At 43.4% G+C, this 24,380-nt stretch overlaps 1 protein-coding gene across 1 annotated transcript in view; it reads left to right on the forward strand.

Moving 5' to 3' along the window:
• The window catches only part of ptprsa (protein tyrosine phosphatase receptor type Sa), a 112,014-nt gene that overhangs the window by 19,409 nt on the left and 68,225 nt on the right, over positions 1-24,380 (forward strand). Inside the window, exons 6-10 of the mRNA XM_061077654.1 lie at positions 5,880-6,068; positions 8,598-8,606; positions 14,050-14,067; positions 21,255-21,365; positions 23,756-23,767. Of these exons, the coding sequence (XP_060933637.1) occupies positions 5,880-6,068; positions 8,598-8,606; positions 14,050-14,067; positions 21,255-21,365; positions 23,756-23,767 (339 nt within the window). The remainder of the gene's footprint in view (positions 1-5,879; positions 6,069-8,597; positions 8,607-14,049; positions 14,068-21,254; positions 21,366-23,755; positions 23,768-24,380) is intronic.

Here is a 24,380-nt window from a genome sequence, read left to right on the forward strand (position 1 = left end):
TGGCTCACCACATCAGGGAAACAGCCTGTATTGTATGTTTGCTTTTTCTTCTATCGAAGGCTGTACCGTGGGTTCCAGCATTAAAACTCATCGGTAAAGACAGCGTGACAGCTCACGTAGCAGAGGCCCGTGGACACGCTTGTTAGGAAGTCGTCTAATGAGCTGAAACACATGTTCCTCTATGTGTAAATAACGATGAAAATCTTTTTTCTACACTGAATGGGGGATAATGTGGAGCAGCAAAACTATTTTTTACATTTGCTAATAAGTAATTCATCTTTAACACTAGCCAAACAAAGAACTCTGAGCCCATTAAGACCTGAGTCGCCCTCTTAAAACTTGACATTCACTAAAACCTTTTTATTTCTCAGCCTTTGAAGTAGATTGAAATATTAAAGTAAAACAATTTGAGCCCCGTAACCTTTGACCCTTTATTTTATGTGATATCCTTAACATAACATATGTAAATTATTCACTGTGAGACCAAAGGAACAACAAAACCTGTATTAATCGCTCTGGCCATCAGGCAGACCCGGAAAAAATCGAGGTGGTCTATTGATGTGTTGATGAACCGACAAAAAATCCATAAAGTTATTACCGGTCCTATCAGTCTTTGTACAGTCACGTTATTGGATAGACAGTACATAAAAATGACCACTGGAATATAGTGGAAATTTGGACGCATTGATTTAGTGCACAGTGTAATAGCAGATATTATCAGATAGAAGTAACAAGCATTAAGAGCTGAGTTGTGTGCAGTCAGCCCTTGTGTGTGACAGACAGTTCTGACAGCGTGTGTATTGCAAAGGGAGTTCAGGAGTCTGAAGGCCTCTGGAGAGAAGGTCGCACGGAGCCTGCAGGTCCTGCACCCCCTGCTGCGCCAGCATTTGCCAGAGGGCAAAAAGCAAGCTGCAAACTTCTGCCTTCTCTCGTTGCCCCTCACCTTTTCATTCTTTCTGTCTCTGTCTTCCTGTGTCACTCTTCTCCTCTTCCCCTCTTCCTTTTTTTCCTCATCTGGCCTCATCAGACTGTTTCGGTTGTATTCTGGGAGATTTGGATCTAAATGTTGCCCTTGGTGGCGAGATTTGCAAGGTGTGGAGAATACCAATGGGACCTAAGACATCTTTCTGGGGGTAGAGGTTGAGTGCTGGCCGTATAATAACCATTATTCAGCTGAGATGGCTATCCGGAGAGGGCTTTCGTTGCTGGGTCTAGGGACACTGTGATTAGATTTTCCCTGTGTTGCTATTCTTCTCTGTCCCTGGATCACTGTTCCCCTGTCTTCCTTTGTGTATTTCTCAAGCAATTCAGCAGGGATTCTGCTGGTCATAGATTTCAGGGAATGTCACAGAAAGGTGCAAGGCAGGACAAATACAGAACCAACCAGTCAACCTAATATGGTCCCTGGAATAAAAAGCATTTAGCCTCATATATGTGGCTCCCATTGGTGATTATGGTGACAACTGGGCACACTTTGGTGCCTATGCTGACCATGTTAGCAGTACGACCTCAACCAACTAGTGCTTAACAAATGAGCATGTTTTTTTCTTTGGTGATACATTTAGAAACGTTATCCGATAAGTGGTAAACAAACAGTGTATTTGCTGTATTATTTGTACAGTTCCCTGCTGTACACAGACACCTTCCTCTTGTTTCCAGCCTGTCAGTTTGATGTGAGGAGCTCTGGCCGTGGTGTAGGTGCAAAGAATATGAATTTTCATTGTCTAGAGTCCGAGCAGCTGGGTATGCTTATTACTTAAACACATGATTATTCAAACCAGATTTATGAGTAAACGAGAGCTTGCCATTGGTATTCTTCATTGTCTTCCACTGTGTTTATCATGCCCTTACTGTATAGCTTCTAATCCCAACCTCTGTTTCCCCGTCTCTTGCTCCTCCTTTTTCCCGCTCTCTCACTCTGTCTGTCTCCCGGCAGTCCCTCTGTGGTATTAATGCACAAACCTGCTTAAAGCCTGTGTCTCTGTGCTTTGGCGCTGGGTAATCAGTTAACCTGATTATGCCGCTGATGAAATTAAATCATTTCAGTAAGTGAAAATAATAATATGAGTAATAGGTGCGGGGGATGGTGGAGCACCCCACAGCCTTCACTGGAGTTCCTGGTAAAAACCTGACTGCAGGTTTTTACCTCTCTCCTCCTCTTTGACTGCTGCTCTCTCCGCTCTTTGAGATAATTGATGGCTCACAATAAGTAGCTTTGAAGCCACTGTGTCAGAGGTTCTGACCCCAGATGAGATGGATGATTGTGTGCAGGATGAAAATATAAAAATCCACACAGCCTCCTGACCAGTGCTCGGCTCTGTCACCAGGGTTAGTGCTTCAGTTGCCATTGTAGCTTATTTGGTAGAGTGGAGCACGGTGTGTTCACAGGGGTTAAATGTCCCATATAATACTATATAGCCAACTGCTGTATGGAAGTCATAGGTTTTGTTCGTCATGTAGGTCAGAGTGTGGAGAAAGCCTTCGTCACTTAACCCTTAAAAGGCCTCAGCTCTTTAGTGCTTTTTGAGTGGAGCATAGGTCGTGCATAATATTCATGCTGCTTAAGTACATTTAATAACCCACTGTTACATTGTGTGTGCAGCAGATGGTGAATAATATGTAATTATTCTGCTATAGTGGGTAAAGCATGGCACAGCAGTTGGATTTCAAAGGTTATACTATTCACAGTACACTTTATACTCTCTTTGCTTAGGAAAGAGTGAAAACTAATTGCCTATTGGCTTCGCTAAACCTTTTGTGTAGAGCTGTGGCGCGGTGATGACTATACCTGACTTAGATTTGCAAAAAGCAATGGTTGGTCGGAGGGAATCACTGGAAATTGGATTATTCAGACGTGTTTAATGAGTCTAAAGTGTGGACTTTTTTAAGAGGGCAACACTTAGCATGATAGAAAGCAGAATGCAACAGCAGGCACGAGTCGGCAGATTAACAACCATGCAGAGGCTAAGCTGACCAGAGGCTGATTAAAGGCTTTGCACCTGTCACTTGTGTAATGATATTAAATGGTGTAGCGACATTAAAGACAATTATGGATAATGACGGTACTCAAGCCAGCATTTCTTTTTTTAAAGAGTGACAAAATTCTAAACCTAGATAAGGTCAACTCAAACCTGTCGTGCTGAGCAAACCAGCTGTTGCATGGAGTAGACATTGCATGGTTTGCCATTGCAGTAACTCTAAGTGAAGAGTGCCTTGAAAACCTAACAGTTACCATATGCAGTGAGCGATAGATCTTACAGCAGTGGAGAAGACCACAGGTCATATGTCATATGCACTGGAACGACAACCCCATCACAGCAGGCACTGTGGACATTTGTCGTCATGGCTACAACAAGACACAAGTGGTTGATCTTATGGATTGGTCACAGAAAATTAAGGTTTAGGCACGACAACTGTACTGGTTTAGGGTTAGGGAAAAAACCTGGGTTTAGGTTAAAGGAGCCTTGCCATAGCCTGACCTCTTCCTCCACAGCACTGCAGCTGGTCAGGCTACACCCATGATCATTAAGCTACAGGGGGAAAGTGCTCTGAATTCTCTGTGTTCCTAAATCATAATGCAACAGAGAACAGTATATAATGTGTGATGACAATGTGATTTTAAAATCTTTTCATGTAGGTTGTCCACTCGTGTTGTTTGCCGTAGAAATGCGGATTTTGAAAACAGTATGTGGCAGAAAGGGGAAGTAAAATGAATGCTGCCTAAAATGGATATTCCCTTAAGGTTATTAGACCTTAATCCTTTTGGTCAATAATACTTAATAATAAACAGGCAGTTAACGCTGTGGAACCGTCAAACAATTATTGCAATTATTGTTACGAATATCAAACAGGACACAGGCAGCGGTTTACAGTGAAGCATTGTGCAATGCATCCCATAACTGCAGCATGTGTCTCATAGCTCTGAAGTATGATGATCATTGGCCCTAAGTGACAAGGCCTGCTCTCGGCAAAATGAATAGCAGCGTTGTCGATGACCAATAGTGCACGATTGTGTCGATTGTATCTGGCCTTTGAAGACTTGTCATCACAGAGAACCCCCGGTACAAATCATATAAATGCAATTGCCCCTCCATTATGAGGGACCAGCCCCTCGGGAATTGTAGGATACTATCAGCCCGTGTCATTGGTTGCCTGCTCCCCTTCACAGTCAGCCTGGCTAAGCCTGAAGTAACACTCCCTCGATGAGTGATCTATTTATTTTTGCATGGTCGCCTTTATCGACAGAGCCTGTAAGCTTCAGGGGGAAAGATAATATCAGCCTCTATTCCAAGGGAGGGAACTAACCAGCATACATACCATTTATTCAGAAACGGCTGCCGGTGCTGTATCAGGTCAGAGCAGACGATAACATTATCTCTCTGTGAATCCAGAATACCTCCTGCTTGTTTACTGCTGTTTCGGTCGGCTGGTTTGTTTGGGCGCGTACCTTTTCCGGGCCTCCTTTGCTCCTTCAGGCAGATTCCCTCTGTCACTTGCCTAATTTTATTAGTCTCAAATCCACTTACTGTGTGTATGCTTTCAGCCTCATTACTGTTGTCTGTGTATAGGACTGTGCCTATTGTTGCAAACCCTGGGATCCAAAGCACAGCTAGACCTCAGCATCTGCAAATACATCAGGTGTTCACAGATATCCTTCTCCAGCAGACACAGTTGGCTGGAGGGGTACGAGAGAGCTGCACCTCCTGTGGCATCTTATACATAGATCATTGATGACAAAGAGAAGAGGGACTTTGTGAGAACATATTGCTCTGCCTTGTCCTGAAGTTTCTAAAGTGATGTGTGGCCTCGCCGCTGCTTTTCCGAGCTTCAGGGGAACTTGGTATAAAGAGATTATACAGGGGTGCTCATTAATAATCGATGGAGAGGATACAGCACAGAGCTTAAAACTGTGTAAATGTCTGTACTTCTCTGAACCTGGCATTGAAATATTCATCGCGCTCCACTGATGTCAGCCTCAGTTAGAGGTAACCTGTCTGGACTCAGTTTGGAGACCCTATGGTTCTTCCTTGTATTTGTGTTTTATTTTAAAGATTTAAAACTTCAAAATGTGGATACATATGACCTCTCCTCCCCTTTTGTTCTCACAATCTCCAAAAAATATTTTTCTGGTAACAAAAAAATGAAAGGGTCATGTCATGAATACATCATTCTTTATTTTTAAATACTGACATGTTTATATTTGAGACAACTTTGACAAAAAATAGAAAATTATGACAAAATCACTTTTTTCATTGACTGTATTAGGTTTAAAATATAATACGGAATAGCTCTTCTTTTCTGTTTAGCAAAGGCTGACACACTGGCCCTGCTTTTTCAGTGCAACGATAATTGCAACTCGATTGACTGCCCTAATTTCTTTTAATTTACTGCTCCCCGAGTGTCTGCGACGCCTGGATGATGTCTGCAGAGTGGATGTGAGGTCATCGGCTCTCCAGATGAACAGTGACCTCAGCTGTGCCACTGGCTAGCATCTTACTCAGTGAATCTTCTCCGAGTCGCGACGTGGCCTTGAGCTTCTGATGTATATTACACCTCAGGGTTCCTCCCCCCTCGGCTCTCATCATCTGAGAATGAGTCACTGCTCCGGCTCCAGCCAGGGGGGGGAGGTCAGGCAATTTGACCCACGGGACTAATTGTCCCCAGAGAGCAGGGAGTCTGAAGAGGGAGAACAATGACTGTAGAGCACACTGTCATCTCTTAACTGTCCGTCTGTGACACTGTCAATGACTGTGCAATCATGCATGATTATTAGCTCCAAGGATAACAGTGTTTATAGATTAACACAAGTACGAGATCCAAGTGTGCTGGTGTTTCTAGTCAGAGGATTTATGTGCCCTCTTTCCCTTTTCTTTCCACAGAGGACCTGCTCCCAGCTGGCTTCCCTAACATCGACATGGGCCCCCAACTGAAAGTGGTGGAGCGCACTCGAACAGCCACCATGCTGTGTGCTGCCAGTGGCAACCCTGACCCAGAAATCACCTGGTACAAAGACTTCCTGCCCATTGATCCCAGTGCAAGTAATGGGCGAATCAAGCAGCTACGCTCAGGTAAGGAAAGCCCTTGTTGCTGCTGCTGTGTTTTTCCTTCTTAATAACTCAATCACTTGTTTGATTCCCCAGGACGTTTCTATCAATACTTTACTTGGTGGTTTTTCATTTGCAGCTAATGTGGCTGCAGTTCCAAGTCTTTCTTTTCCCCCAAATTGGTCAATCATGTTATAAGTGTGACTGTGAACACTTTGAAAGCTTCTCAACAGATTCATAGCTTCACTGGGCAAAAACGTAAAATTGTTTAGTAATGAACACATCACTGTCTGTTCATTTTGTCATAATGTAAACTTCTTAAGGAACTAAAATGTTTGGTTTTCTTTTAGGTGAATGACAACATAGATATTTTTAAACAATCTGAATGCCGTTGAATTTGACCGAGAGCCCAAATTACATTTAATTTAAGGCTTGAAATGAAGTCATTGGATATATGCGATATGTATTCATGTGCAACCTAAACATGGATGTACAAATCATTTAAATATCAAATATTGAGGGCAAAGAAAAATTCAAAAATAATCCATGACCACAACACAAGTGATCAGTGATAATAAATAACAATTTTAAGCATCGAGTCATTGTGTTGTTATAGGCATAGATAATTAACTAAAATGAATGGATGTGTTGCAATAACAAATTACATTTAAGAGCGTAACTTTATTGAATGAGGTCACATGATTCACAGAATCCAAGAAGCATCCTTGAAGGCAACAAGAGTCCCCGATCTACTGACACAACTCAGTGGTGGATATGTTGTCTTGTTCCCATCGATTAAACTCTACTGAAAGGCCCAGCAAAGCAAAGTCTAATTATACAGCTAATTACGGGCAGACCCTGGAGTGGCCCCGGGCAATAAGGGGTAGATATTTTAGGTCGATGATTTGTCACCATTTGAAAAAAAATCCAATGACTCCTATTTGATTTGTTGCTGCAAACGTAAATTGGGGCAGACGCCACTAAATAAAGAGTCTGTTGCCATTGAGTTCCTGCCCCAGCTGTGACCCTCGTGAGTTGTACATTCAAAAGAATCAATTTGTCATCTCGTTATTTATGCCTTACCCACTGCAGCAAAGGCACAGTTCTCTAAAAACCCATTTAACTTTGGATGTGTGTCGTGTTTGTGCCCCAGTTCTAAGGTTGACATTTGACTTTTACGATTTCAGACCCTCTGAACACAAAACATGTAGGATTGTTTGCTCTCTTTAGGACGAATATGCACAACACACTGAGAGCTGTGTTTCTTGGTTCATCGGGGATCGGCCCTGGGGATTTCAGGTTTTCCCGAGTCAGTAAAAGCGGTCAGTTGGTGCTTTTGTCTCAAATTTGAGACTCCAAAAGCGATAACCTTAATATCTGCACCTTCCTGGTCATCTTCTTAGCACAACCGGCTTTCTTCTCAATAATTTAAACCTTTAAACTTACAGGTGCCCTGTGGTTTTTTCCTTCTAAAGAAGTTGTTTATAAGCGTAGATATTTTGACGACAGGGCATCTTGAAGTATTCAGGTTCACTGCTCCCCCTGACACATGACAGGTCGGAAGATAACGTCATAATACAGTGTTACCCTGCTAAAGTAAAAAAACGAATACTATCTAGTCTGAAACCAAGTCTAAGAATAGTGTGAGGTACTTTTCTTTTCATAGTATTTGAGGTGTTAATGGACAAGAACAACTGCAGCATTAACAGGTTTACTGTACATTGTTGTTGTATCTTGTGTTTAAGTCACGTAGCTAAACATTTGAGACGCATATTCACACATGCAGTGGTCCTACAATCACAATATTAGAGGTTTTCTGTTTTCCGTTTTGTGGTATCGTGGTATCGTGCAACTTCAACAGATAACTCTCCAAGGCGCTGATATTGCATTTAAGCTTAACCATGTTAGACATTTAAAAGAAATCAATAAAGGTTATTGAGGATTCTGTCCTCTGTTAATAATGAACAAAGAACGTGAGATTCCTGCCTGTTCTAACCTCTGTGTCATCTGTCTTTATCTGTTTCATGACCTCCTCGATTGTCTCTGTGTGTGTGTCCTGTCTAACTAAAACAGACGACTGCTTTGTTTCTCTCTCTCTCTCTCTCTTTCAGTCTCTCTTTGTGTTTTGTCTGTATTTGTGTCTGAAACTCTGATGTGTCTCAGTGCACATTGTCGAGTCTTCAACACGTGTCATTTGGCTTTGACCCATAACACAAGTTGAAACAAAAAAATAACATAAAAAAACAATAAAATCAATAACCTAACCTTAAAAAATTCAACAATCATTTCATAGTTAACACTAGAATTTGCTAATGTGATTTTTTTTTTAATGCATTAATTTTCTGTTGAATACGATTTTAAACGTGAGACTTCATAATTCCTGAGATCTGGATTTATGGAAATGGGAAATACTGAGGTGGCACACGAGAGCCAACTAAACTGTAAATCCTTTAATTCTTGGGTGGCAGTCACTTTCAAACTTAACCTAAAACCAACTATGTTGTTCTTTTCCCTTTTTTATTTACTTTCACTCCTTCGCTTTGTCATTTTCAGAAACATTTGGTAAGTGTCTTGAAAAGCCCAGCAAGCCCACCCACTCTCCTTGAAGCAGATGGCATAATTTAAACTTCTTTCCAAAATGCATGCATCCTGCTCTCCCTTTACTCTCGTCCCATTTTTCCACTTGTCATTTATGTTCTGTTTCTATTTATCCTTAAGTTTCACTTTGCTTTCGCCCCCACGCTCAGCCTCATGCCAACTTTATCTTCCTTCACCCCCCACCACGTTGGAACTTACAGCAGAAAGGCATTCAAGGATAAGCAGCACCACGAGTCTGGGAGGTGGTTAGACATCACTGTCCACTTCTAATCAGCACGGTTTTATATATGTGCTGAAGACCTGCTGAGCAAGTCTTTTTAGGAACCTTTTTGAGAAAGTTTACTGGACTGTTTGGGAAGAAACTTTGGAAGCAGTTGTTCCCTTATTTAGCTCCTTTTCCCTGACCATATTATCCAGATTTTACTGCTGATGCACCCTGTCACATCTAATTCTTCCTCTCCGCTGTGTTGCAAGACAGCAGGCTTTGAGGAAATAATTGGACTCTGTTTGAATCCAAGACAATTGTTTTCTGTGCAGTCATCGCCCCAAAGTATTTCAGGCTTCTCCTTGAAATGTATAAATGGCTGAACCTTACTTTTCACAATAACAGCTTTGTTGTCCAAACATACCCTCGGAAAGCGCCAAAAGCACTGATAGGGTCTGAAGGAATCTTGAATCCTTTCCAGGTGAAGGCCACTTCAGGTCCACTGTGTGGCCCCAGCCCTCCAATCCCACACTTGGCTTGGGTCCACCCTCATATTTTCTCAGGAGAACTTTCTCTGCTCTTGCTAAATTGACCCACATCCCCGTTGCCTCAGAGATCTCTGCTCTGCCGCCCGAGCTGCAGGGTGAGGGCTCAAGTGATAGTTACGTTTGGCCACATTTTGTGCTCCTCCAGACTTTTTGAACTACTTGTAAAAATACACCCAGCCATTTTTAAGCTGGGTGTGTTTTACTTACAGTTTACTATTTGTGTACATAGCAGGGCAGAAAAGGAAATTACTTTCCCTTGTTTCAACAGCGAGGCTCTCGTAAGGTAACGCAAACTTTGGGGGCTTGCCCTTTTTTCCTTCGGTCCTGCTGATGGAAAGCACATTCAGCAGCAAGGCAGGATTTATGATAGTGAGAAAGAGGCCCACACTCTGGAGCCCCCTGGGCTGCCATATTCACATGTCCTCGGTGCTTCAAACAGCCGCCTTGGCTCTCCAGGCTTTAGTATTTGTTCTTTTTTTCACAGTGATAAATGCCATCCCCCAAACAAAAGGTTGGAGTTATTGGGTCAGCCTTTTCCAATTTTTCCACTGGTCAGATGGCTGTTGACAGTCTCTGTGTGCTACCTGTTTGCTCAGTTGCTTCAGGCACTCTCTTAGGCCTAAAGGAGAAACTGTGAGACTGATGGGTCCTCTCACATAGACACAGGGTAAAGTATAGGGACTAGTTCACCAACTGTAAAACCTGTCCACAGTAAAGAGCTGGATACAGCTGTAAAGAGCTCCAAAGACACATTTGAGATTGGATCTCTCCGATCGAGACCACATTCGGAGGTGGTGAGGGACACGTGGCCACAGCGTGAACACATGGGCCACATTAAACTAAAGCAGCCTGCTCAGCTGACCTGCTACAGTTTCATAATGAACCAGAAATACTTTTCCACTTCTCAGTGTTTCACATACATTGATTGATTTGTGGCCACAGCCACAATATCATTGACTGCCCCGTATTGATTTACTGTTTTTTTCCCTACTATTTCAAATGAGTAAAATCCTATTTCATTGCAGCGCTGTGTACAACACATTGATTTGCTCAGCTGCTGCTTGCCTCGTTCTCACACACAGACAACGGACTCGTCTTTCATAGTCAGACTGGGTAAACAACCACATTCGATATGCGTAAACAGAACGCATGTGCATGTAAAGCTGGGAAGTGAGATCTGAGACACACGTGGAGACACATGCTAGTGCCAGCTGTGACCTGACCTGTACTTATAGCTGTCCACTTCTGATCGGATCACCCGAGACAGATGTTAATACCAGGTCTGAATGGGGCCTTGGTTTAGATTGGGAGCTGAGTAGCTGACTGGCTGCTTCCCATGTGCCAAATCATGCTGTGCTGGCGGGGCAGTGATATTTGGATGTGGATCCCCTAAGGAGCTCATCTAGAGGTGTGGAGGGAGCCTGACATTTTTCCCCAAGTCCCTGTGGCTGCAGACCCCAGGCCCTCACTGGCCTTGTTAGGCAGAACAAATTAACTAGAAGCCAAAGAGACTGGAGGCTGCATATAAATAAATATCAAGGTCCTTAATGTAAAGGTTCTGAAGATGGCACATTTAATCACACATATTTACCGTATAGGCACATCCCAATCTGAATCAAGAGGAGCCAAGCTGCACTTGATCCAAAACTGTGAAAGAAAAAGCTCACATTTGTTGGCATCAAAGCTGCTCTGCAGGGAGCGTCAAGGACCTCTGCAGATGTGGCAACAACAGCCAAGTTTTCCCTGAAACCTGCTGCGGCACCACCAGGATCCCAGATGGGCGTCTGCGGTGACGGGAAGGTCAGCCAGACGCCCTCTGGAGGGTGGTCAGACTTTGACTCGGCCAATCACGCAACCCTGTCCGCCTCACACGCAGATGGCACATCCCGGGCCAGATTGCCTCCAGCCAGACGACATCCTTCGATAATATTTTTTAATATATTTAGAGGGTTGTTTAACAAAACAGCTGGGATGTTGTGTAGGGCGGATAATGCTGCATTGATAATGTGTGGAAGTCTGTGGCCTGGTGAGGTATATTTAGGTCACAGTCACACTAAGCTGATCAACCCATGACTGACCAAAGCTTAGAGGGGGAGCTTATGGCCATAGGCTGCATGTCTGTAATACAGGTGAATTTTCCATTGTATCTGAACACTGGCTGGACTCTGTGACACAGTTTGCCAGGTCAGATCCTCGGCTAAGGTTTATTTTTATCTCTCCGTGCTGCTTTATTATTCAAATTCAGAAAGTTCCAACGACCTCAGCCCCCATTTCCTTCTCATTTTCATTATCCTGTCTTTTTGTTGAACCAATGACTTTGACCTCGGCCACCTCCGTCTCTTACCCGTCATCCTCCTTTTTGCTCCCTCGTCTGTTTTTTAATCTCTCTTTTGTCGCTCAATACTTTATAAGGCCCTCGCGATGGCCTTCCCTGCTTTATTAACCTAAACCTTACCCTAACCTTTACCTAACGTTGACCTTAACCCTAACCTAACCTAACTAGTAACCTCTCAACCCCCCCCCCCAACTAAAATTCATCTCAGCTAAAGCAAAATAAACCAGCTTCCTGCAGCCTCTAATCAAACTCTAACTCTATAACAACGTAACCCTCCCAGAGCCCTGTTGTCTTTTGTCTTGTGATTACCTATGATTATGTGGTCTCCTAAATCACGGCAGAAATGATGTCACTGTTGTTTTGCCTGGTTTCTCAATGGCTCTAAACTATCACTGTGGTAAACGTTTGCATATACAGGACTGTTTATGGATGAGGATATTCTTATAGAGGTTGGGAGTACACAAGTCTTGACTGTAAGGTAGTCAAGAATCAACATCAACGATATTGTCATTTTTAGCATTATCTTTTATCTTGATAATCACACATCGTAAACTTACAACCACATACAATATTTAATAATTTGAAATGCATATAAGAGCACAGTGCAACTTAGCACACAGCAACAGTACAGAAAGGAGATTAGTCCATGTTGGTGCATTGCAAACCAGGCAAAACTTCAAACTCAGCGATAGCCTCCTTTCTTCTGGTATCACAAAGGATGCATCTGTTTGCAGAGCTGCAGCAACAATCAGACCAGGAGATATTGAGAATGCCCTCCCTGCTACCTAGACACCCAAACACAGCTGTAAAGCACTGTGTGGGATATGGAAATTGCTGGCTCCACTTAACACCAGGATATGTTGATTTAATTTTTTGGTTTCCTGGAAGAGTTTGGCGTTGTTTCGTCGTTGTTGTTGCAGCCAGTTTGCAGGAGGGCCGGCATATGTTGTCGTGGGCAAAGGCGGTGTGTATGCATGCACACAGGGGGGCGGGGTCTGTAGTGTTGGGCTCAAAGTGCACGCCGTTGACCCTCAGCTCTGTGCCTGCAGGCTGTCTCTGCTAAGTAGGGCACCTCTCCTGGATCGGCGCCACCCTGCTGGCACTCTCAAGGGATGGCCAAGGGCACGGTGCTGCCGTGAGTCATCCTAAGATTTAGAGAGGGAGACTAAGAGGAAGGCAAGAGGGAGGAACTATTTAAAAGACGGGGACTCGAAAAACAAAAAGACTGCGGGATGAAGAGAAAGAACAGATTAAGTAACAAAACAAAAAGGATAATGGAAAAACTGCTAGAAAACAGAGAGAGAGAGAGAGAGAGAGAGAGAGAGAGAGAGAGAGAGAGAGAGAGAGAGAGAGACGGAATGGGAGTGCAGAGGCAGAGTTTTAATGTTTGGCAGAGACGTGGTAGGAGTTAAGCCGGCTCGCCTACCCGCACCCTGAGCTCTGTCTTTAAAGGATGCATTTTATTTTCCAGCAACAACTTTGGCTACACTTATAAAGCCCACTAGCCACCTACTGGATAAGCTCAATATTTTATTGTCCCTAATGAGACATTTGGCTCGGAGTCAGGCATGTAACACAATACAGACCCACGGTAAACAAAGAATAGAGACATACACAACTCAGACAGAAACAAAACAGTGGAAGGAGACAGAAGACAGGGAGGAAGGGATGATGCTGGAAGTGAAGATTCTGTCTATCCAAGTTGAGAAGGTTTACGACTTGTAGGATGAAGAACAGCTTCGATCTATTTCATTTTCCTTGTGGTTGCCTGAAGCTTGAGCCTGAAATCCAACATCAGTGGATACTCTTGGATACAAGTTTGTTCTTTCCTAATGTAGATACCCAGTGTAGAACAGTGATGCCTTAACTGTTTTACTGACCTCTCATCTGAGGTCAGTTGACGGGGAGAGGGCTTATGCCACTGGAGCAATCCGCGTCAATTTAAGGTCAAACCTCTCACTCTCTGCCTTATCACCCCAAGTTGCAGTCATGATAAATCTCCAGTCAAGACCTCGAGCACCTTCAGCTCCGTCGATGAAGCATTTTGTTTCCTCTCTCAACAGCAAATGAGAGAAATAAATGTACGATAAGGCAGTGGAGTGCGCCAGACTTAAACCTTCCTATTCCTTTGTGATACCAGCAATGAGAGGTATTCTTTTTCTTTCTACGAAAAAAAATTCCCCATCTCCAGAAGAGATTAATGGCTTGATAATCCAGTGCCAGTGACCCACCTTCCAACCCAAATAACTCCTCTAACTCTTACTAACATTAACCTTGAACTAAACTGATGTTGTGTCTTCGTTTTTGTGTCTCCTCCAGAGGGCACCCCGATTCGAGGTAAGACGTTTAACCATCACAGAAAAAGAAACAGAAAAAAAGAAAGACTTAAACTGACACATAACCAGACATAACCGCTCCTAACTCCACCCAACTGACTAAACATGTGGGATATCAAGTGGGCTTTTCCTCTTCAAATAAATGACAAACCCCTTTTTCCATTTCTACTAATATTTCATCTGTGTCTGTGTTCCGTGCGCTGTGTACACGTTGTTTGTGAGCGTTAACATACTGTGTGTGTTTCACACTCCAATGCCCCATGTCATTGTTAATGTGCAGTTCTTTCACGTCTGTGGGAATTATGTGTTTGTGCCCTCCAACGATCTCCTCCCCACGAATCAGTGTCAGAAAACCACTGAGCAAATCAAATTGTGTGTCGCCGACTGGTTAAGATATTTACTTTTCCACTGCATAACCATCTTTTATGAAGATATCAAGGTGGGACGTGAATAACGATGGTAGAGGACTGTGACTCTGAGGAATCATGCAAAGGCTTCGTCAAAATAATTCATCTTCTCTTTTTCATTTCCCCGGACAATTTAACTTTCACTTATAATTATCCACCAGGCTTTTGTTGCTGAAGCGTTCCCTCCCAGTTGATTCACTTTGGTTCAGTGTCTTTGTTGCAAAATGCTTTTATTCAACAGGCTGAGCAGGTAAGTGAATATCTCAGTTTGCCATGTGTGTCCCCGTGTTCAAGGAGATGGAATCAATTCTTTTGATTTCACAATTACACAGCAAAGGAAGTTATCCCTTTCCACAATAGAGCTCCAACAGTCAGGTTAATATCCTCCATCCTCAACCATTTCTCACAAAACACACATTCAATCCATCAACGGACTGAATTCATACACTTTGCTCCTTAAGCGCCCCTCACTCATGACTTGCACATCCCAGCCCTCCCTGCGAAAATATCTCATAAATCACACGTTACAAAAGCTGGCGTGACATATGAACTCAGCATTTGCATAATGAGATAAACGTCCTGAAAAGGGGGGATTTCTCCCGTCCCGCGTTAGCACATGCCACCACTGACGCACCTTCAGGAGTACATGGCGTTTACGTAAAGAGAAACCCAATTTCATAGCTGGAGAGAGATGCAATGTAATGTAATTGAGATCAAGGAGAAGGACATGAGTACTTGGTTTTCAAGGCGCATGTACACAGTAATGCAGACTTTCATCTGAGTGCACGCTTCCACTCCAGAGAGTTGAGTTTTTTGGATTTGTAGGTAACACATGCTGCTGAGTCACTCGACATCATTCCACGTGAGTCATACAAAGTAAAAAAAGGTTGCAGTCATTTAGCTTTCCAAACCACCCAGGTGCCGGCCTGGAGGTAGGCGCTAGGTGTAAAGGTAGCTGGACTCCCTACCTGCTTCATTACTGATTTCACGAGAGCGTTACAAACCACCAGATGGGCGCTGACAACGGCGGCATCACACGTGGCGCCCCATGCTGGTGCGATCACTGTGTGGTGACCTTGGGGTGGTGACAGAGCGCGTGCTCGAGTGACAGCCCGAAAGCGCACAGAGAGAAAACAGCAAGTCCGGACTTGAGTGTGCTGTGGCTGTTTTTTCTATTTGTGTGATTATTGGAACTGAGGGTACATTGATTGATTTTGGTTGCAAAACTCGACAAAGCACAAGTCAGGGAGATGGGATTTTACTGTGTAGTTTGCTTGATGTTTTCATGTCTGGACAGATGAGGCGTGACAGCTCTTCTAGCACAATGTATCTCTCAATTCAACTCACTCTAACCCTGAAAAGTAATATTATGATATTGAATATAAATATTTGTACTAGCATTAATGTTTTTTTGCAGCAGCCGCTCTCTGAATCACAACAGTAAGTGTGCTTGGTTGGAAAGGTTATTATTTCAAGTGCGTATCCACTTATACAGGGAGGTGCTAATTTTGGCTTGTAATTGCGCTGTAGTGGAGCTTCAGCGAGCGGTGCATGGGATAAGAGGGTAGTGGGGGGGGGGGGAATCGACGGGAAAGGAGATGAGAAATGAGGAACAAATGAGCGACACAAACTGAAAACGAGAGATAAAACGGAGGGAAAGGAAACAGTGTGCCACCGGGCATGCCTGAGTGGGCTGCACGAGGAGCGAGAGGGAGGGAAAGAGAGAGTGAGACTTGGCCGGCCATTTTGTTGATCGCCTAAACAAATCAATCAAGGCCCGCTGGAGCACACTAATTGAATTACACAAATGGGACTTGCAGGGGGGGGGGCACACACATGGCAAAGCTGCTACAAAGCAGCGGCCGGGGTGGGCAGACCACGGCTTCAGGCACTTTCTGAAATTAATCATCCATGCCGACCCCTCCTCGTGCTTCTTTTATCCCCCTCATCTTTCCTTCTGTTTTTCTGTGTTTGTCTGTCTCTTCTCGTCCCGCTCCCAACCCTCTATGATTTTGTTCTTCCTCTCTCTGTCTCTCTCTCTTTTCTACCTTTTTCTATTGATGGAACATTTTCCTTCCACCCTTTTCCCCCCCTTTCTTTCCATATTTCAAGTTGTCCTTGCCCTTTTCCATTGTCTGTGCTCCCCCCACAAACAACTCCAACAAAACTAAATCTTTATATATGTTTGTCGGTATTGATGTTTTACTAAATATACGATACAGACAGATATGATGTTTCTGCTGGAGAAGTTGCATTCTAAACCTCCAAGGAAACTTCTGTTCGTTCTGCAATTAAATAGTTAAGTGACCCTGCCTTTGGGACAAATCTAAGTCCTTCAAAGTTTTTGGGAAGAAACTGATGGAATTTGAATAAACATGACATCATTGGCACAAGTATCCACTCTGAACGGCCTCTGTAGGATTATACCTGTCCTAGAATCTAAACTGGCCTTCAAAAACACCTATTTGTTGCACTGTGCCCTGGCAGTCTTCTTTCTTATCACACCTTGGCACCTCGGCACTCCTCATGAGACCACCCTGCGGCCTGCAGTGGTGTTAACCAGGGCAGCTGTCAAGTCGGGGACAAATATCCCGGACCCGCTACTCATTACAGCCTTCCTTATTGAATGGATGTAGCAGTGAGGCGGTCCTGCAGCCAGCAGTGAGTGAGTAGCAGTTGAGATTGGTGGTCGGTGGTCGGTGGGACTTTGACTTAAGATGGAGACTAATTGTTCCACACAGATTTTATTATCAGTCCTTTTATTTGCTTGGGTTGGAGCCACTGTTGTTTTATTCTTTCTTTTCCGCACGTCATGAAAGAAGACTCTCTTTTCTCCACTGACCCAGAAAACCATGAATTATTACTCAGCAGGGGGCGTTGCTTTCTGTGATTTACTAATGGTTAGAGCAGCCTGCGCCTGTATTGATAGACTGTCCTGTCCCAGGATATTCCCTTGTCTTAGGTGCACTCCTCATAGCAGCTCCCATCGTGTCCTTCAACATGCATTTGTCCTTTTTAAGTGTCCTTGAGCAAGTAATTGCAAGTCACTCTGGTTTATAGTTTGGAGTAAAATACTCGCAGCGTGCCAACAAATTTGTGTTGAAAAGTATAGTATAAAATTAATCAGAGAAAGAATATTATCATCATATTATAATAGTGATCTTTTCTGCTGTTATTGGAGAGGTCATATTTGCAGGGTTCGGTTTCTGTCGTAAACAATCAGATGACACAGTCCAACAGTGCTTCTATCAGATCAATTACAATTATTCATTCTACTAGCCCCCCCACAAATGCAGGAGTCCACAGTTATGAACTATTTCTCGTGTTCTCTAATGAAATATAGCAAAACAAACTACTGTGGTACTGATTACAATTGTGTTTGGGATAAGACTTAAAAGCTGGAGGCGGGCCCCATGCAGGTCTTGGTTCATAAGAATAGTATCGTCATTATGTGAGCAATGCTGTTAATAGCTTTTCTCTTTGTCACTACAGGTACGTCTTTATCAGTAAATTCTGTGAACAGTCTGGACCCACGTTTCTTTTCAATTTTGCCTCTGAAAGATAATTTTCATAATTTATTCTGTTGCTTCTGTTTCCTCCTTTTAATGATAAAAGAAAGAGAAAACAATGCCAATGGGCGCTCGTGCTCCGGTGAGCCATCGGCAGGCAGGCAGGGTAGACAGGGCACAATTATAAAAAACACAGAGAGCCCATAAAGTCACTTTATAAAAAGACAAAAGGAAATGGTGGGAAAGAGACCCATGCTGGTGGCGAGGGTTTCAAAGAGTGGCATCTGTTCTGTGCCCACATGCATGTGCACCCTGCTTCTGAAGATAGGATCTAATAACAAGGATTCGTTTGGGTTTTTGTATATTTAAAAAAAACAAAATCAACCTCATGCCTTTTAATGCGCATATTTTCAGGCTTTTAACCGACTGCCTGAAGTAATAAATAAATAAATAAATGCTTCAACTCTGATTTGATTATAAAAATGATTAAATAGATTTAATGAAAGTGCCTTATGTGTGCTTTACCAAAGACAAAGCTGGGACAAGAAGAAGAGAAGGAAACGGCTCCTGACACACTGTGGCACAACTCATATGACACCAGCAGGATATTGCAGCTCCATGATGTGCAAATGTAACAGAGGGAGGAGACGTGAAGTTGTGATATTTTACCTTCTCTACACCTCACCTTGTCAAGCCTTCTCAAATTAAATCCAGTTTTTACCATTTGATATACGTTCATAATTTACTCGGCCATGATTTTAAAAATAAATTGGAATTCACTTGCGTTTTAAATCAAACAGGTTTCATTATTTTATTTCCTCCCAATTTTTGAGATTAAACTAAATCAGAAAGGGTAAAGGCAGAAAATTAAACACGATACATTTGAAGAAGAATCAATCTCCATTATTCTTGCTTCCTTCACCTCTCCACATCCTTCCTCCCCATCTTATTCTCTCCTCCTCACTTGTTCTCCCTCGCCATGTGCTCCATCAGTATTATGCACTCATCCCAATTCCTCTTTGAAATAATAGCTGGAATATGTAATGAAACTCACAGGGAATTGGAAACAGGAGATGATACTACCTAGCAAGGAGCCTCCACCAAAGCTGGCAGGAACAGATGAAAGTCACTCTATCCCTTCAAAGACTCCCCTGTTTCTTTTTTTTCCCTCTTCCGTCTGTCGTTCTTGCTCCGTCTTCCACCGGGAGGAACAGCTCACAGCAGCCAGTGTGGATTTTAATTGGCTCTCAATTTATGTTGTTTGGCTCATTATCTGTCCCCCCTTCTGCATGTTAGTGGTTGTCTTTTGTTGACCTTCAAGTGGCATTTGTTCAGTATTATTTTTAGATTGAGACATTTGTATTCGTTGGAAGCATGTGGAGCCGCGGACCTCCAGCAGCTTGCAGACATGGAGTGAAAACATACGAGATGTGGGAGGCTCCTTGTGATATAAATGTTTGGTAAGAGTCAACAAAAGGGTTTAGGGTCAGCCCTTCAAAATGACTATTTATGAAGCATGGAAAACAAACACCGCACCAGCTTCAACTTTCGCCTTCCAAAGATTTTTACAATTCAGGCGCAGGGACCAGGGCCGAGGAGCGGCTGGCAGAGCTTCCTGGAAGCGTGCGCTCGGAGATGGACTTCACACGCTCCTCACTTTGTGGTCCCCCATGTGTTGAAGGCTTTTTGAGCACATTCCACCCCACCTGCCACCAAGCTTGCGTTCTGCTGTTCCAAGCAGATCCAAAACCAGATCTCCTGCATAAACGCGGAGCGAGAGACTCCCGCCACCTGCACTCTGCAGGTGGACGTTTTTCATTTGGCTCAGGAGATGTGAGCCAGGAACAGCTCCCTCTGGGGGATGAGGGCGATCCGAGCTGTGGAGGGAAATGAAGAGAGGGAAGAAAAGAGAGTATAGATTGTTGTAGCTTCAGGTCTGTTGTCTTCTTTTTTTTTTCGTTTTCTCAGGAGTAGATATCTTTGTAATGACTCCGAGGTGTAAAATGCTCTTCGAGTATCCGGCCGTGTCTAAGGTGGAAGCGTGACTAATCTTTATAATTAAACAGGATCGATGTCCTCATTTGTGGCACAGCTGAAAAGCGTTATTAAACCGATGTTCCAGAATAGTAGCCTTGTACAACATTGTTTTTTCGCTCCGCAACACTCCGGCGTGATGGAGGAGGTTATGGTATATTACAAAACATCCTGGGCAGCGGCTGACGTATTGATGTGTCCCGGCTAAATGCTAACGAGCGATGGTGCTGTGTTTGTCAGGGAGGCCTGGGCTGCAATCTGTCTGCCGAGCCAGCCAGAAGGCCCTAATGATATCATCAGGAAGTGCCGTCAACAGTGCTCTAACGAGGAATGATCTGACGCCCGTCGCCTCACCTCCCGCTTCCCGTGCCCCACGCCCCTTCTCTCGTGTGGTTGGCGAGCATTTAGGAGGAATTCATTTGCACGTGCCCGATACAAGTGATAAAATCGTTCGTATAAAACTTAAAAACCCCTTAAATATCCAACCCAATCACAATTGTGGCCAGTTTATAGGCTACTGTAAAATACACATTTTTCTCCCCCTGTATGTTAACAAGCTATTATACAAGGATAAGAGTTATCTTGCAGAACTACAGAGGGGTTGGTGCATTATACACCAGGCATGTGTTCATTGGGACTGGAACTATATACTAGAATATTTTCCATGACCTTCTTCCCCCAGCGCACCCACACACACACACACACACACACACACACACACACACACACGCACACACACACTTGCTCAGTTCGCAGGACCATCTCGACATCCCTCTCCCATTAGCTTTCATCACATTTACATCATTTCTTCGCTTTCATCACTGTGTGTTTTTTTTTTTTTTTAAAGGTTTCTCGCGTCTTACACGAGCTACGTACAGCAACATCGATACAAATTTGCCGCGACTGGTTCTGTCCACATTTTATATTTATTTAATTCCTCCTTCTTCTTTTTTTTGATCTGCTTCTGACTCTTGAGGCTGCAGACGAAGCCAGTTTGCGGTGACACTCTGTGTTAGAGAGAAACAGTTCTCGACGAAATGGTCCGGAGAAATTCAAGATGCTCTCCATTAAGAAGATTGTCTGACTCCTCCGTGCTCTGTCACTGACAGGTCGACTAATCATGTTTCTCTCTGCTTTCTCTCTCTCTCTCTCTCTCGCTCTGTCTGTCTTCTCTTTTTTCTCCCCCACTCCCTCTCCCCCCCCTTTTATCCTCTGTGTTGCGTGTGGTCATTTCCCAGGTGCCTTGCAGATCGAGAACAGCGAGGAGACGGACCAGGGGAAGTACGAGTGCGTGGCGTCTAATGTGGAAGGCGTGCGCTACTCATCCCCTGCTAACCTATATGTGCGAGGTAGGGAGCAAACCGGCCCCAGAGCCAGGAACCGAGAATCCGAAAAAAACAAAAACGAATAACAAAAACAGCCGCCCTTTCTAACTGAAATGCACATTGCAGCTCAGCTTTAAGTGGCATTACTGTTGGGCTTGACAAATGATTATTGCTTCCGTTCTAGCCCAGCTGTAAATGCACAAAATGTATTTAGCAAAATAGCATTACCCAAGCATTATAAATCTTTCAGCATTGATAGCACTGCCTGCCCGTAACTGTAATCTCATATGCACTGAAACTTCCAAATGTAAAACTATAATTGACCAACTAATGTTCTTCTCTGTTATGACGTTATGCTCCATTTTGTCTTTCAATGCCCTCCCCTACTCACTCGGAAGGAAATGTGTAGCTCAACAAGCCGTATGTCTTGACTTTATCGGGTTGTAAGAAAACCGTCTACGTGTAATTGTGTGTCCGATAAAATGCGTGACCCTCCGTCACACTTCTGGAACTCAAAAAGAGTCGGGAAGGACTTCTTTTTTGAATAGTTTCTTTCAGGTACAGGAGCACGACGGTAAGTGTCGATTTTGATTGAGTGGCAAGGTGTTGATGCCCACCAATCAAAATCTCCTCCCTGTGTCCCCCCCCCTCAGATGTAGGGGTGAAAAGAGGATTTCCTTGTGTGGGAATGAATAGGAAACTACTGTTTACACAGTCAGCTGCTTGGTTTTAAAGTGCTCTATCACATAGATTATAGATAGTACTCGTCCTCCACTTTTCTTCATGGTGTTCTGGAGCATAATTCCATAGTATCCCCCCCCATTTCTTTTTCAGGAGAAGCCTTTTATAGTCCGTAGTAATTTTGTCTGGCATGTTCCAGCAAAGTGGAGATATGAAAAACAATCAGTCACAGAGAATGTAGAGTTTCATAGAAAACAGGCAATTAAGACAAAAGCCTACCCTCTACTACTAATGTTAAATGACAATGAATCCCAGTGTCGGCAGCTTTAATAAACTAAAGCAGATGCATTTTCCACATGTATTATTTATATTGCGCATACTAAATAAAGATGCCTCGGTATCTCCTCAGTTTGTTCCCTCTGCTGTGTACCAAATAACTTTGTTCCCAATAAATAATTCAGCACCCTGACATTATAAAATGGGTCAGGGAGCTGCATTTTCATTATTATTGCTATTATCATACCCTGTGAGGTAGCAGCGTAGGGAAGGAAAAATTCAACCGTGAGGAGCACACGGTAAAAAACCCCTCATCGGGATTAGTGTCTCCTCCTGCCAGCGTTGGTCCTGGAGGCTCCGTGCCGCCTCGGCTGTGATGCAGTTGCACTTAATGTCAGGTAGCTGTTCACCTCGCTCATGTGCAGCACGCTGGAAATTAAGGGGTTCGTGCAAATTACAATCAAGAGCTCTACAGGACTCGTTAAATAATGATAGTGGGAACGCTCCGTTGACACAGCACAGGGATGTTCAGTAATTTCCACGGTCAGAAACACGCAGCTCTGCCCCTGACATTGTTCCTCACCAATTCACGCAGTCTCCATGAACACTGGCTCCATCAGCATGTCTCTGAAAGGAGTACACAGGGGTCATAATTACTCGGGTACCTTCACACTATGCAGCACTCGTGTTATGCCTTGATGGTGTCGACCTTTGTCTGTTTTCAGTTAACTTTTGTCAATCAATTCCTGATACTTGATGTTGACTATGTTTTGTTCACAAAGCGAATTGCACTCGAGATTAGCAGCTGTGGTAGGGATCCATGTTTTTTTCCGAAATGCAACCACGATGGGAAAATTGTAAAGGGGGGGAAAGTTAACCGGGGTAAATTGATTCAACTGCCATAAGGACAGAGTCACTGATTGGCTTCTACAACATTTGCTTTAACCGTCTTGAACTGCAGCTGCTAATTTCAACCCAAACTGTGTCTTTTTTCTTTTCTATCTCTCATTAGTTTTTTTCTTTCTTTTCTCTTTATTTGGTTTCCTTCCTCTAACAAAAAAAGCAAATACAGCCACCACAGGAGCCTGTCCTTGTGGCCATAAGGAGCCTGTGAAATTTTGAATTATGAGTATGGTTCGCTTGATTTGACTCCAGTGGCGCCTCACTATATTCTTTTCTTGCCAGGCAACAGTGCGGCCACTGGGGTGAATCTGATTGTTCTGGTTCAAAGTTTATTTGAGGGTGGGGGGGGGCAGGAAAGTGTACTTTCAAGACGGGTGTCACTGACAGCAGGCACAAGGGAAAAAAAGAGGAAAAGAAAAAAAGATTAAAGCAAAGGGAAATGTAGCTGCAGCTAAACACCTTGAGGTGGCTTTTTTTACTCTCTCTGTGTTTCCCCTATTTTTCTCTTCTCCTCATGTCATTGTGTTCTGCATCAACCCCTTTACATCCCTCAGAGCTTCGAGAAGGTTGGTGTGTTTTTTCTTTTTTACTTTTTTTAACCCACATTTGAAAAAAAGGAAATTCAACATGTTGAAAAATTTTAGCTGTATATGCCTATGACAGAGCTCGATTCATGACTAATTTGAGCAGAGACTGATCAGTTATTCCAAACTTGCTAAATGATTATGAAAGAAAGATTTTCTTTTATTTCCAAGGAAGAAATGATGAAAGCAAACCCGAGTAGCTCGGGTCTTGTTATACTTTATACTTTTATGTTTGCATTGTGGGGCCTTTTCTCGTTTTGCATCTTTTGGTATTGCTTCTGCACCTAAAAAAGCTTCTTGCACGTGTTGTCATGAAAAACCCAGCACGTGGAAATAACAGCACCTGTTGCACGATGGGAGAATGTAACTGCGCTTGCATGCCTGTACTGATCCATTTGGCCATGACGGCCTTTTTCTTTATGCATTCCCTGTGTTTCGTTCAATTGATTCATTGTCTTTCCTTGGTTCCTCTACAAGTGTTTTCTCTGATACAACCCTGTTTTGGCTTTCCTTTATTTCGTGTATTTTTTTGTGTTGTGATTATGGTGTTGTGTGTTTTCTTTTTGTTTCTGTTGTGTTCCTGACCTTAGTTTCC

Source organism: Limanda limanda, chromosome 9, assembly GCF_963576545.1.
Source record: "Limanda limanda chromosome 9, fLimLim1.1, whole genome shotgun sequence".
Taxonomy (NCBI): domain Eukaryota; kingdom Metazoa; phylum Chordata; class Actinopteri; order Pleuronectiformes; family Pleuronectidae; genus Limanda; species Limanda limanda.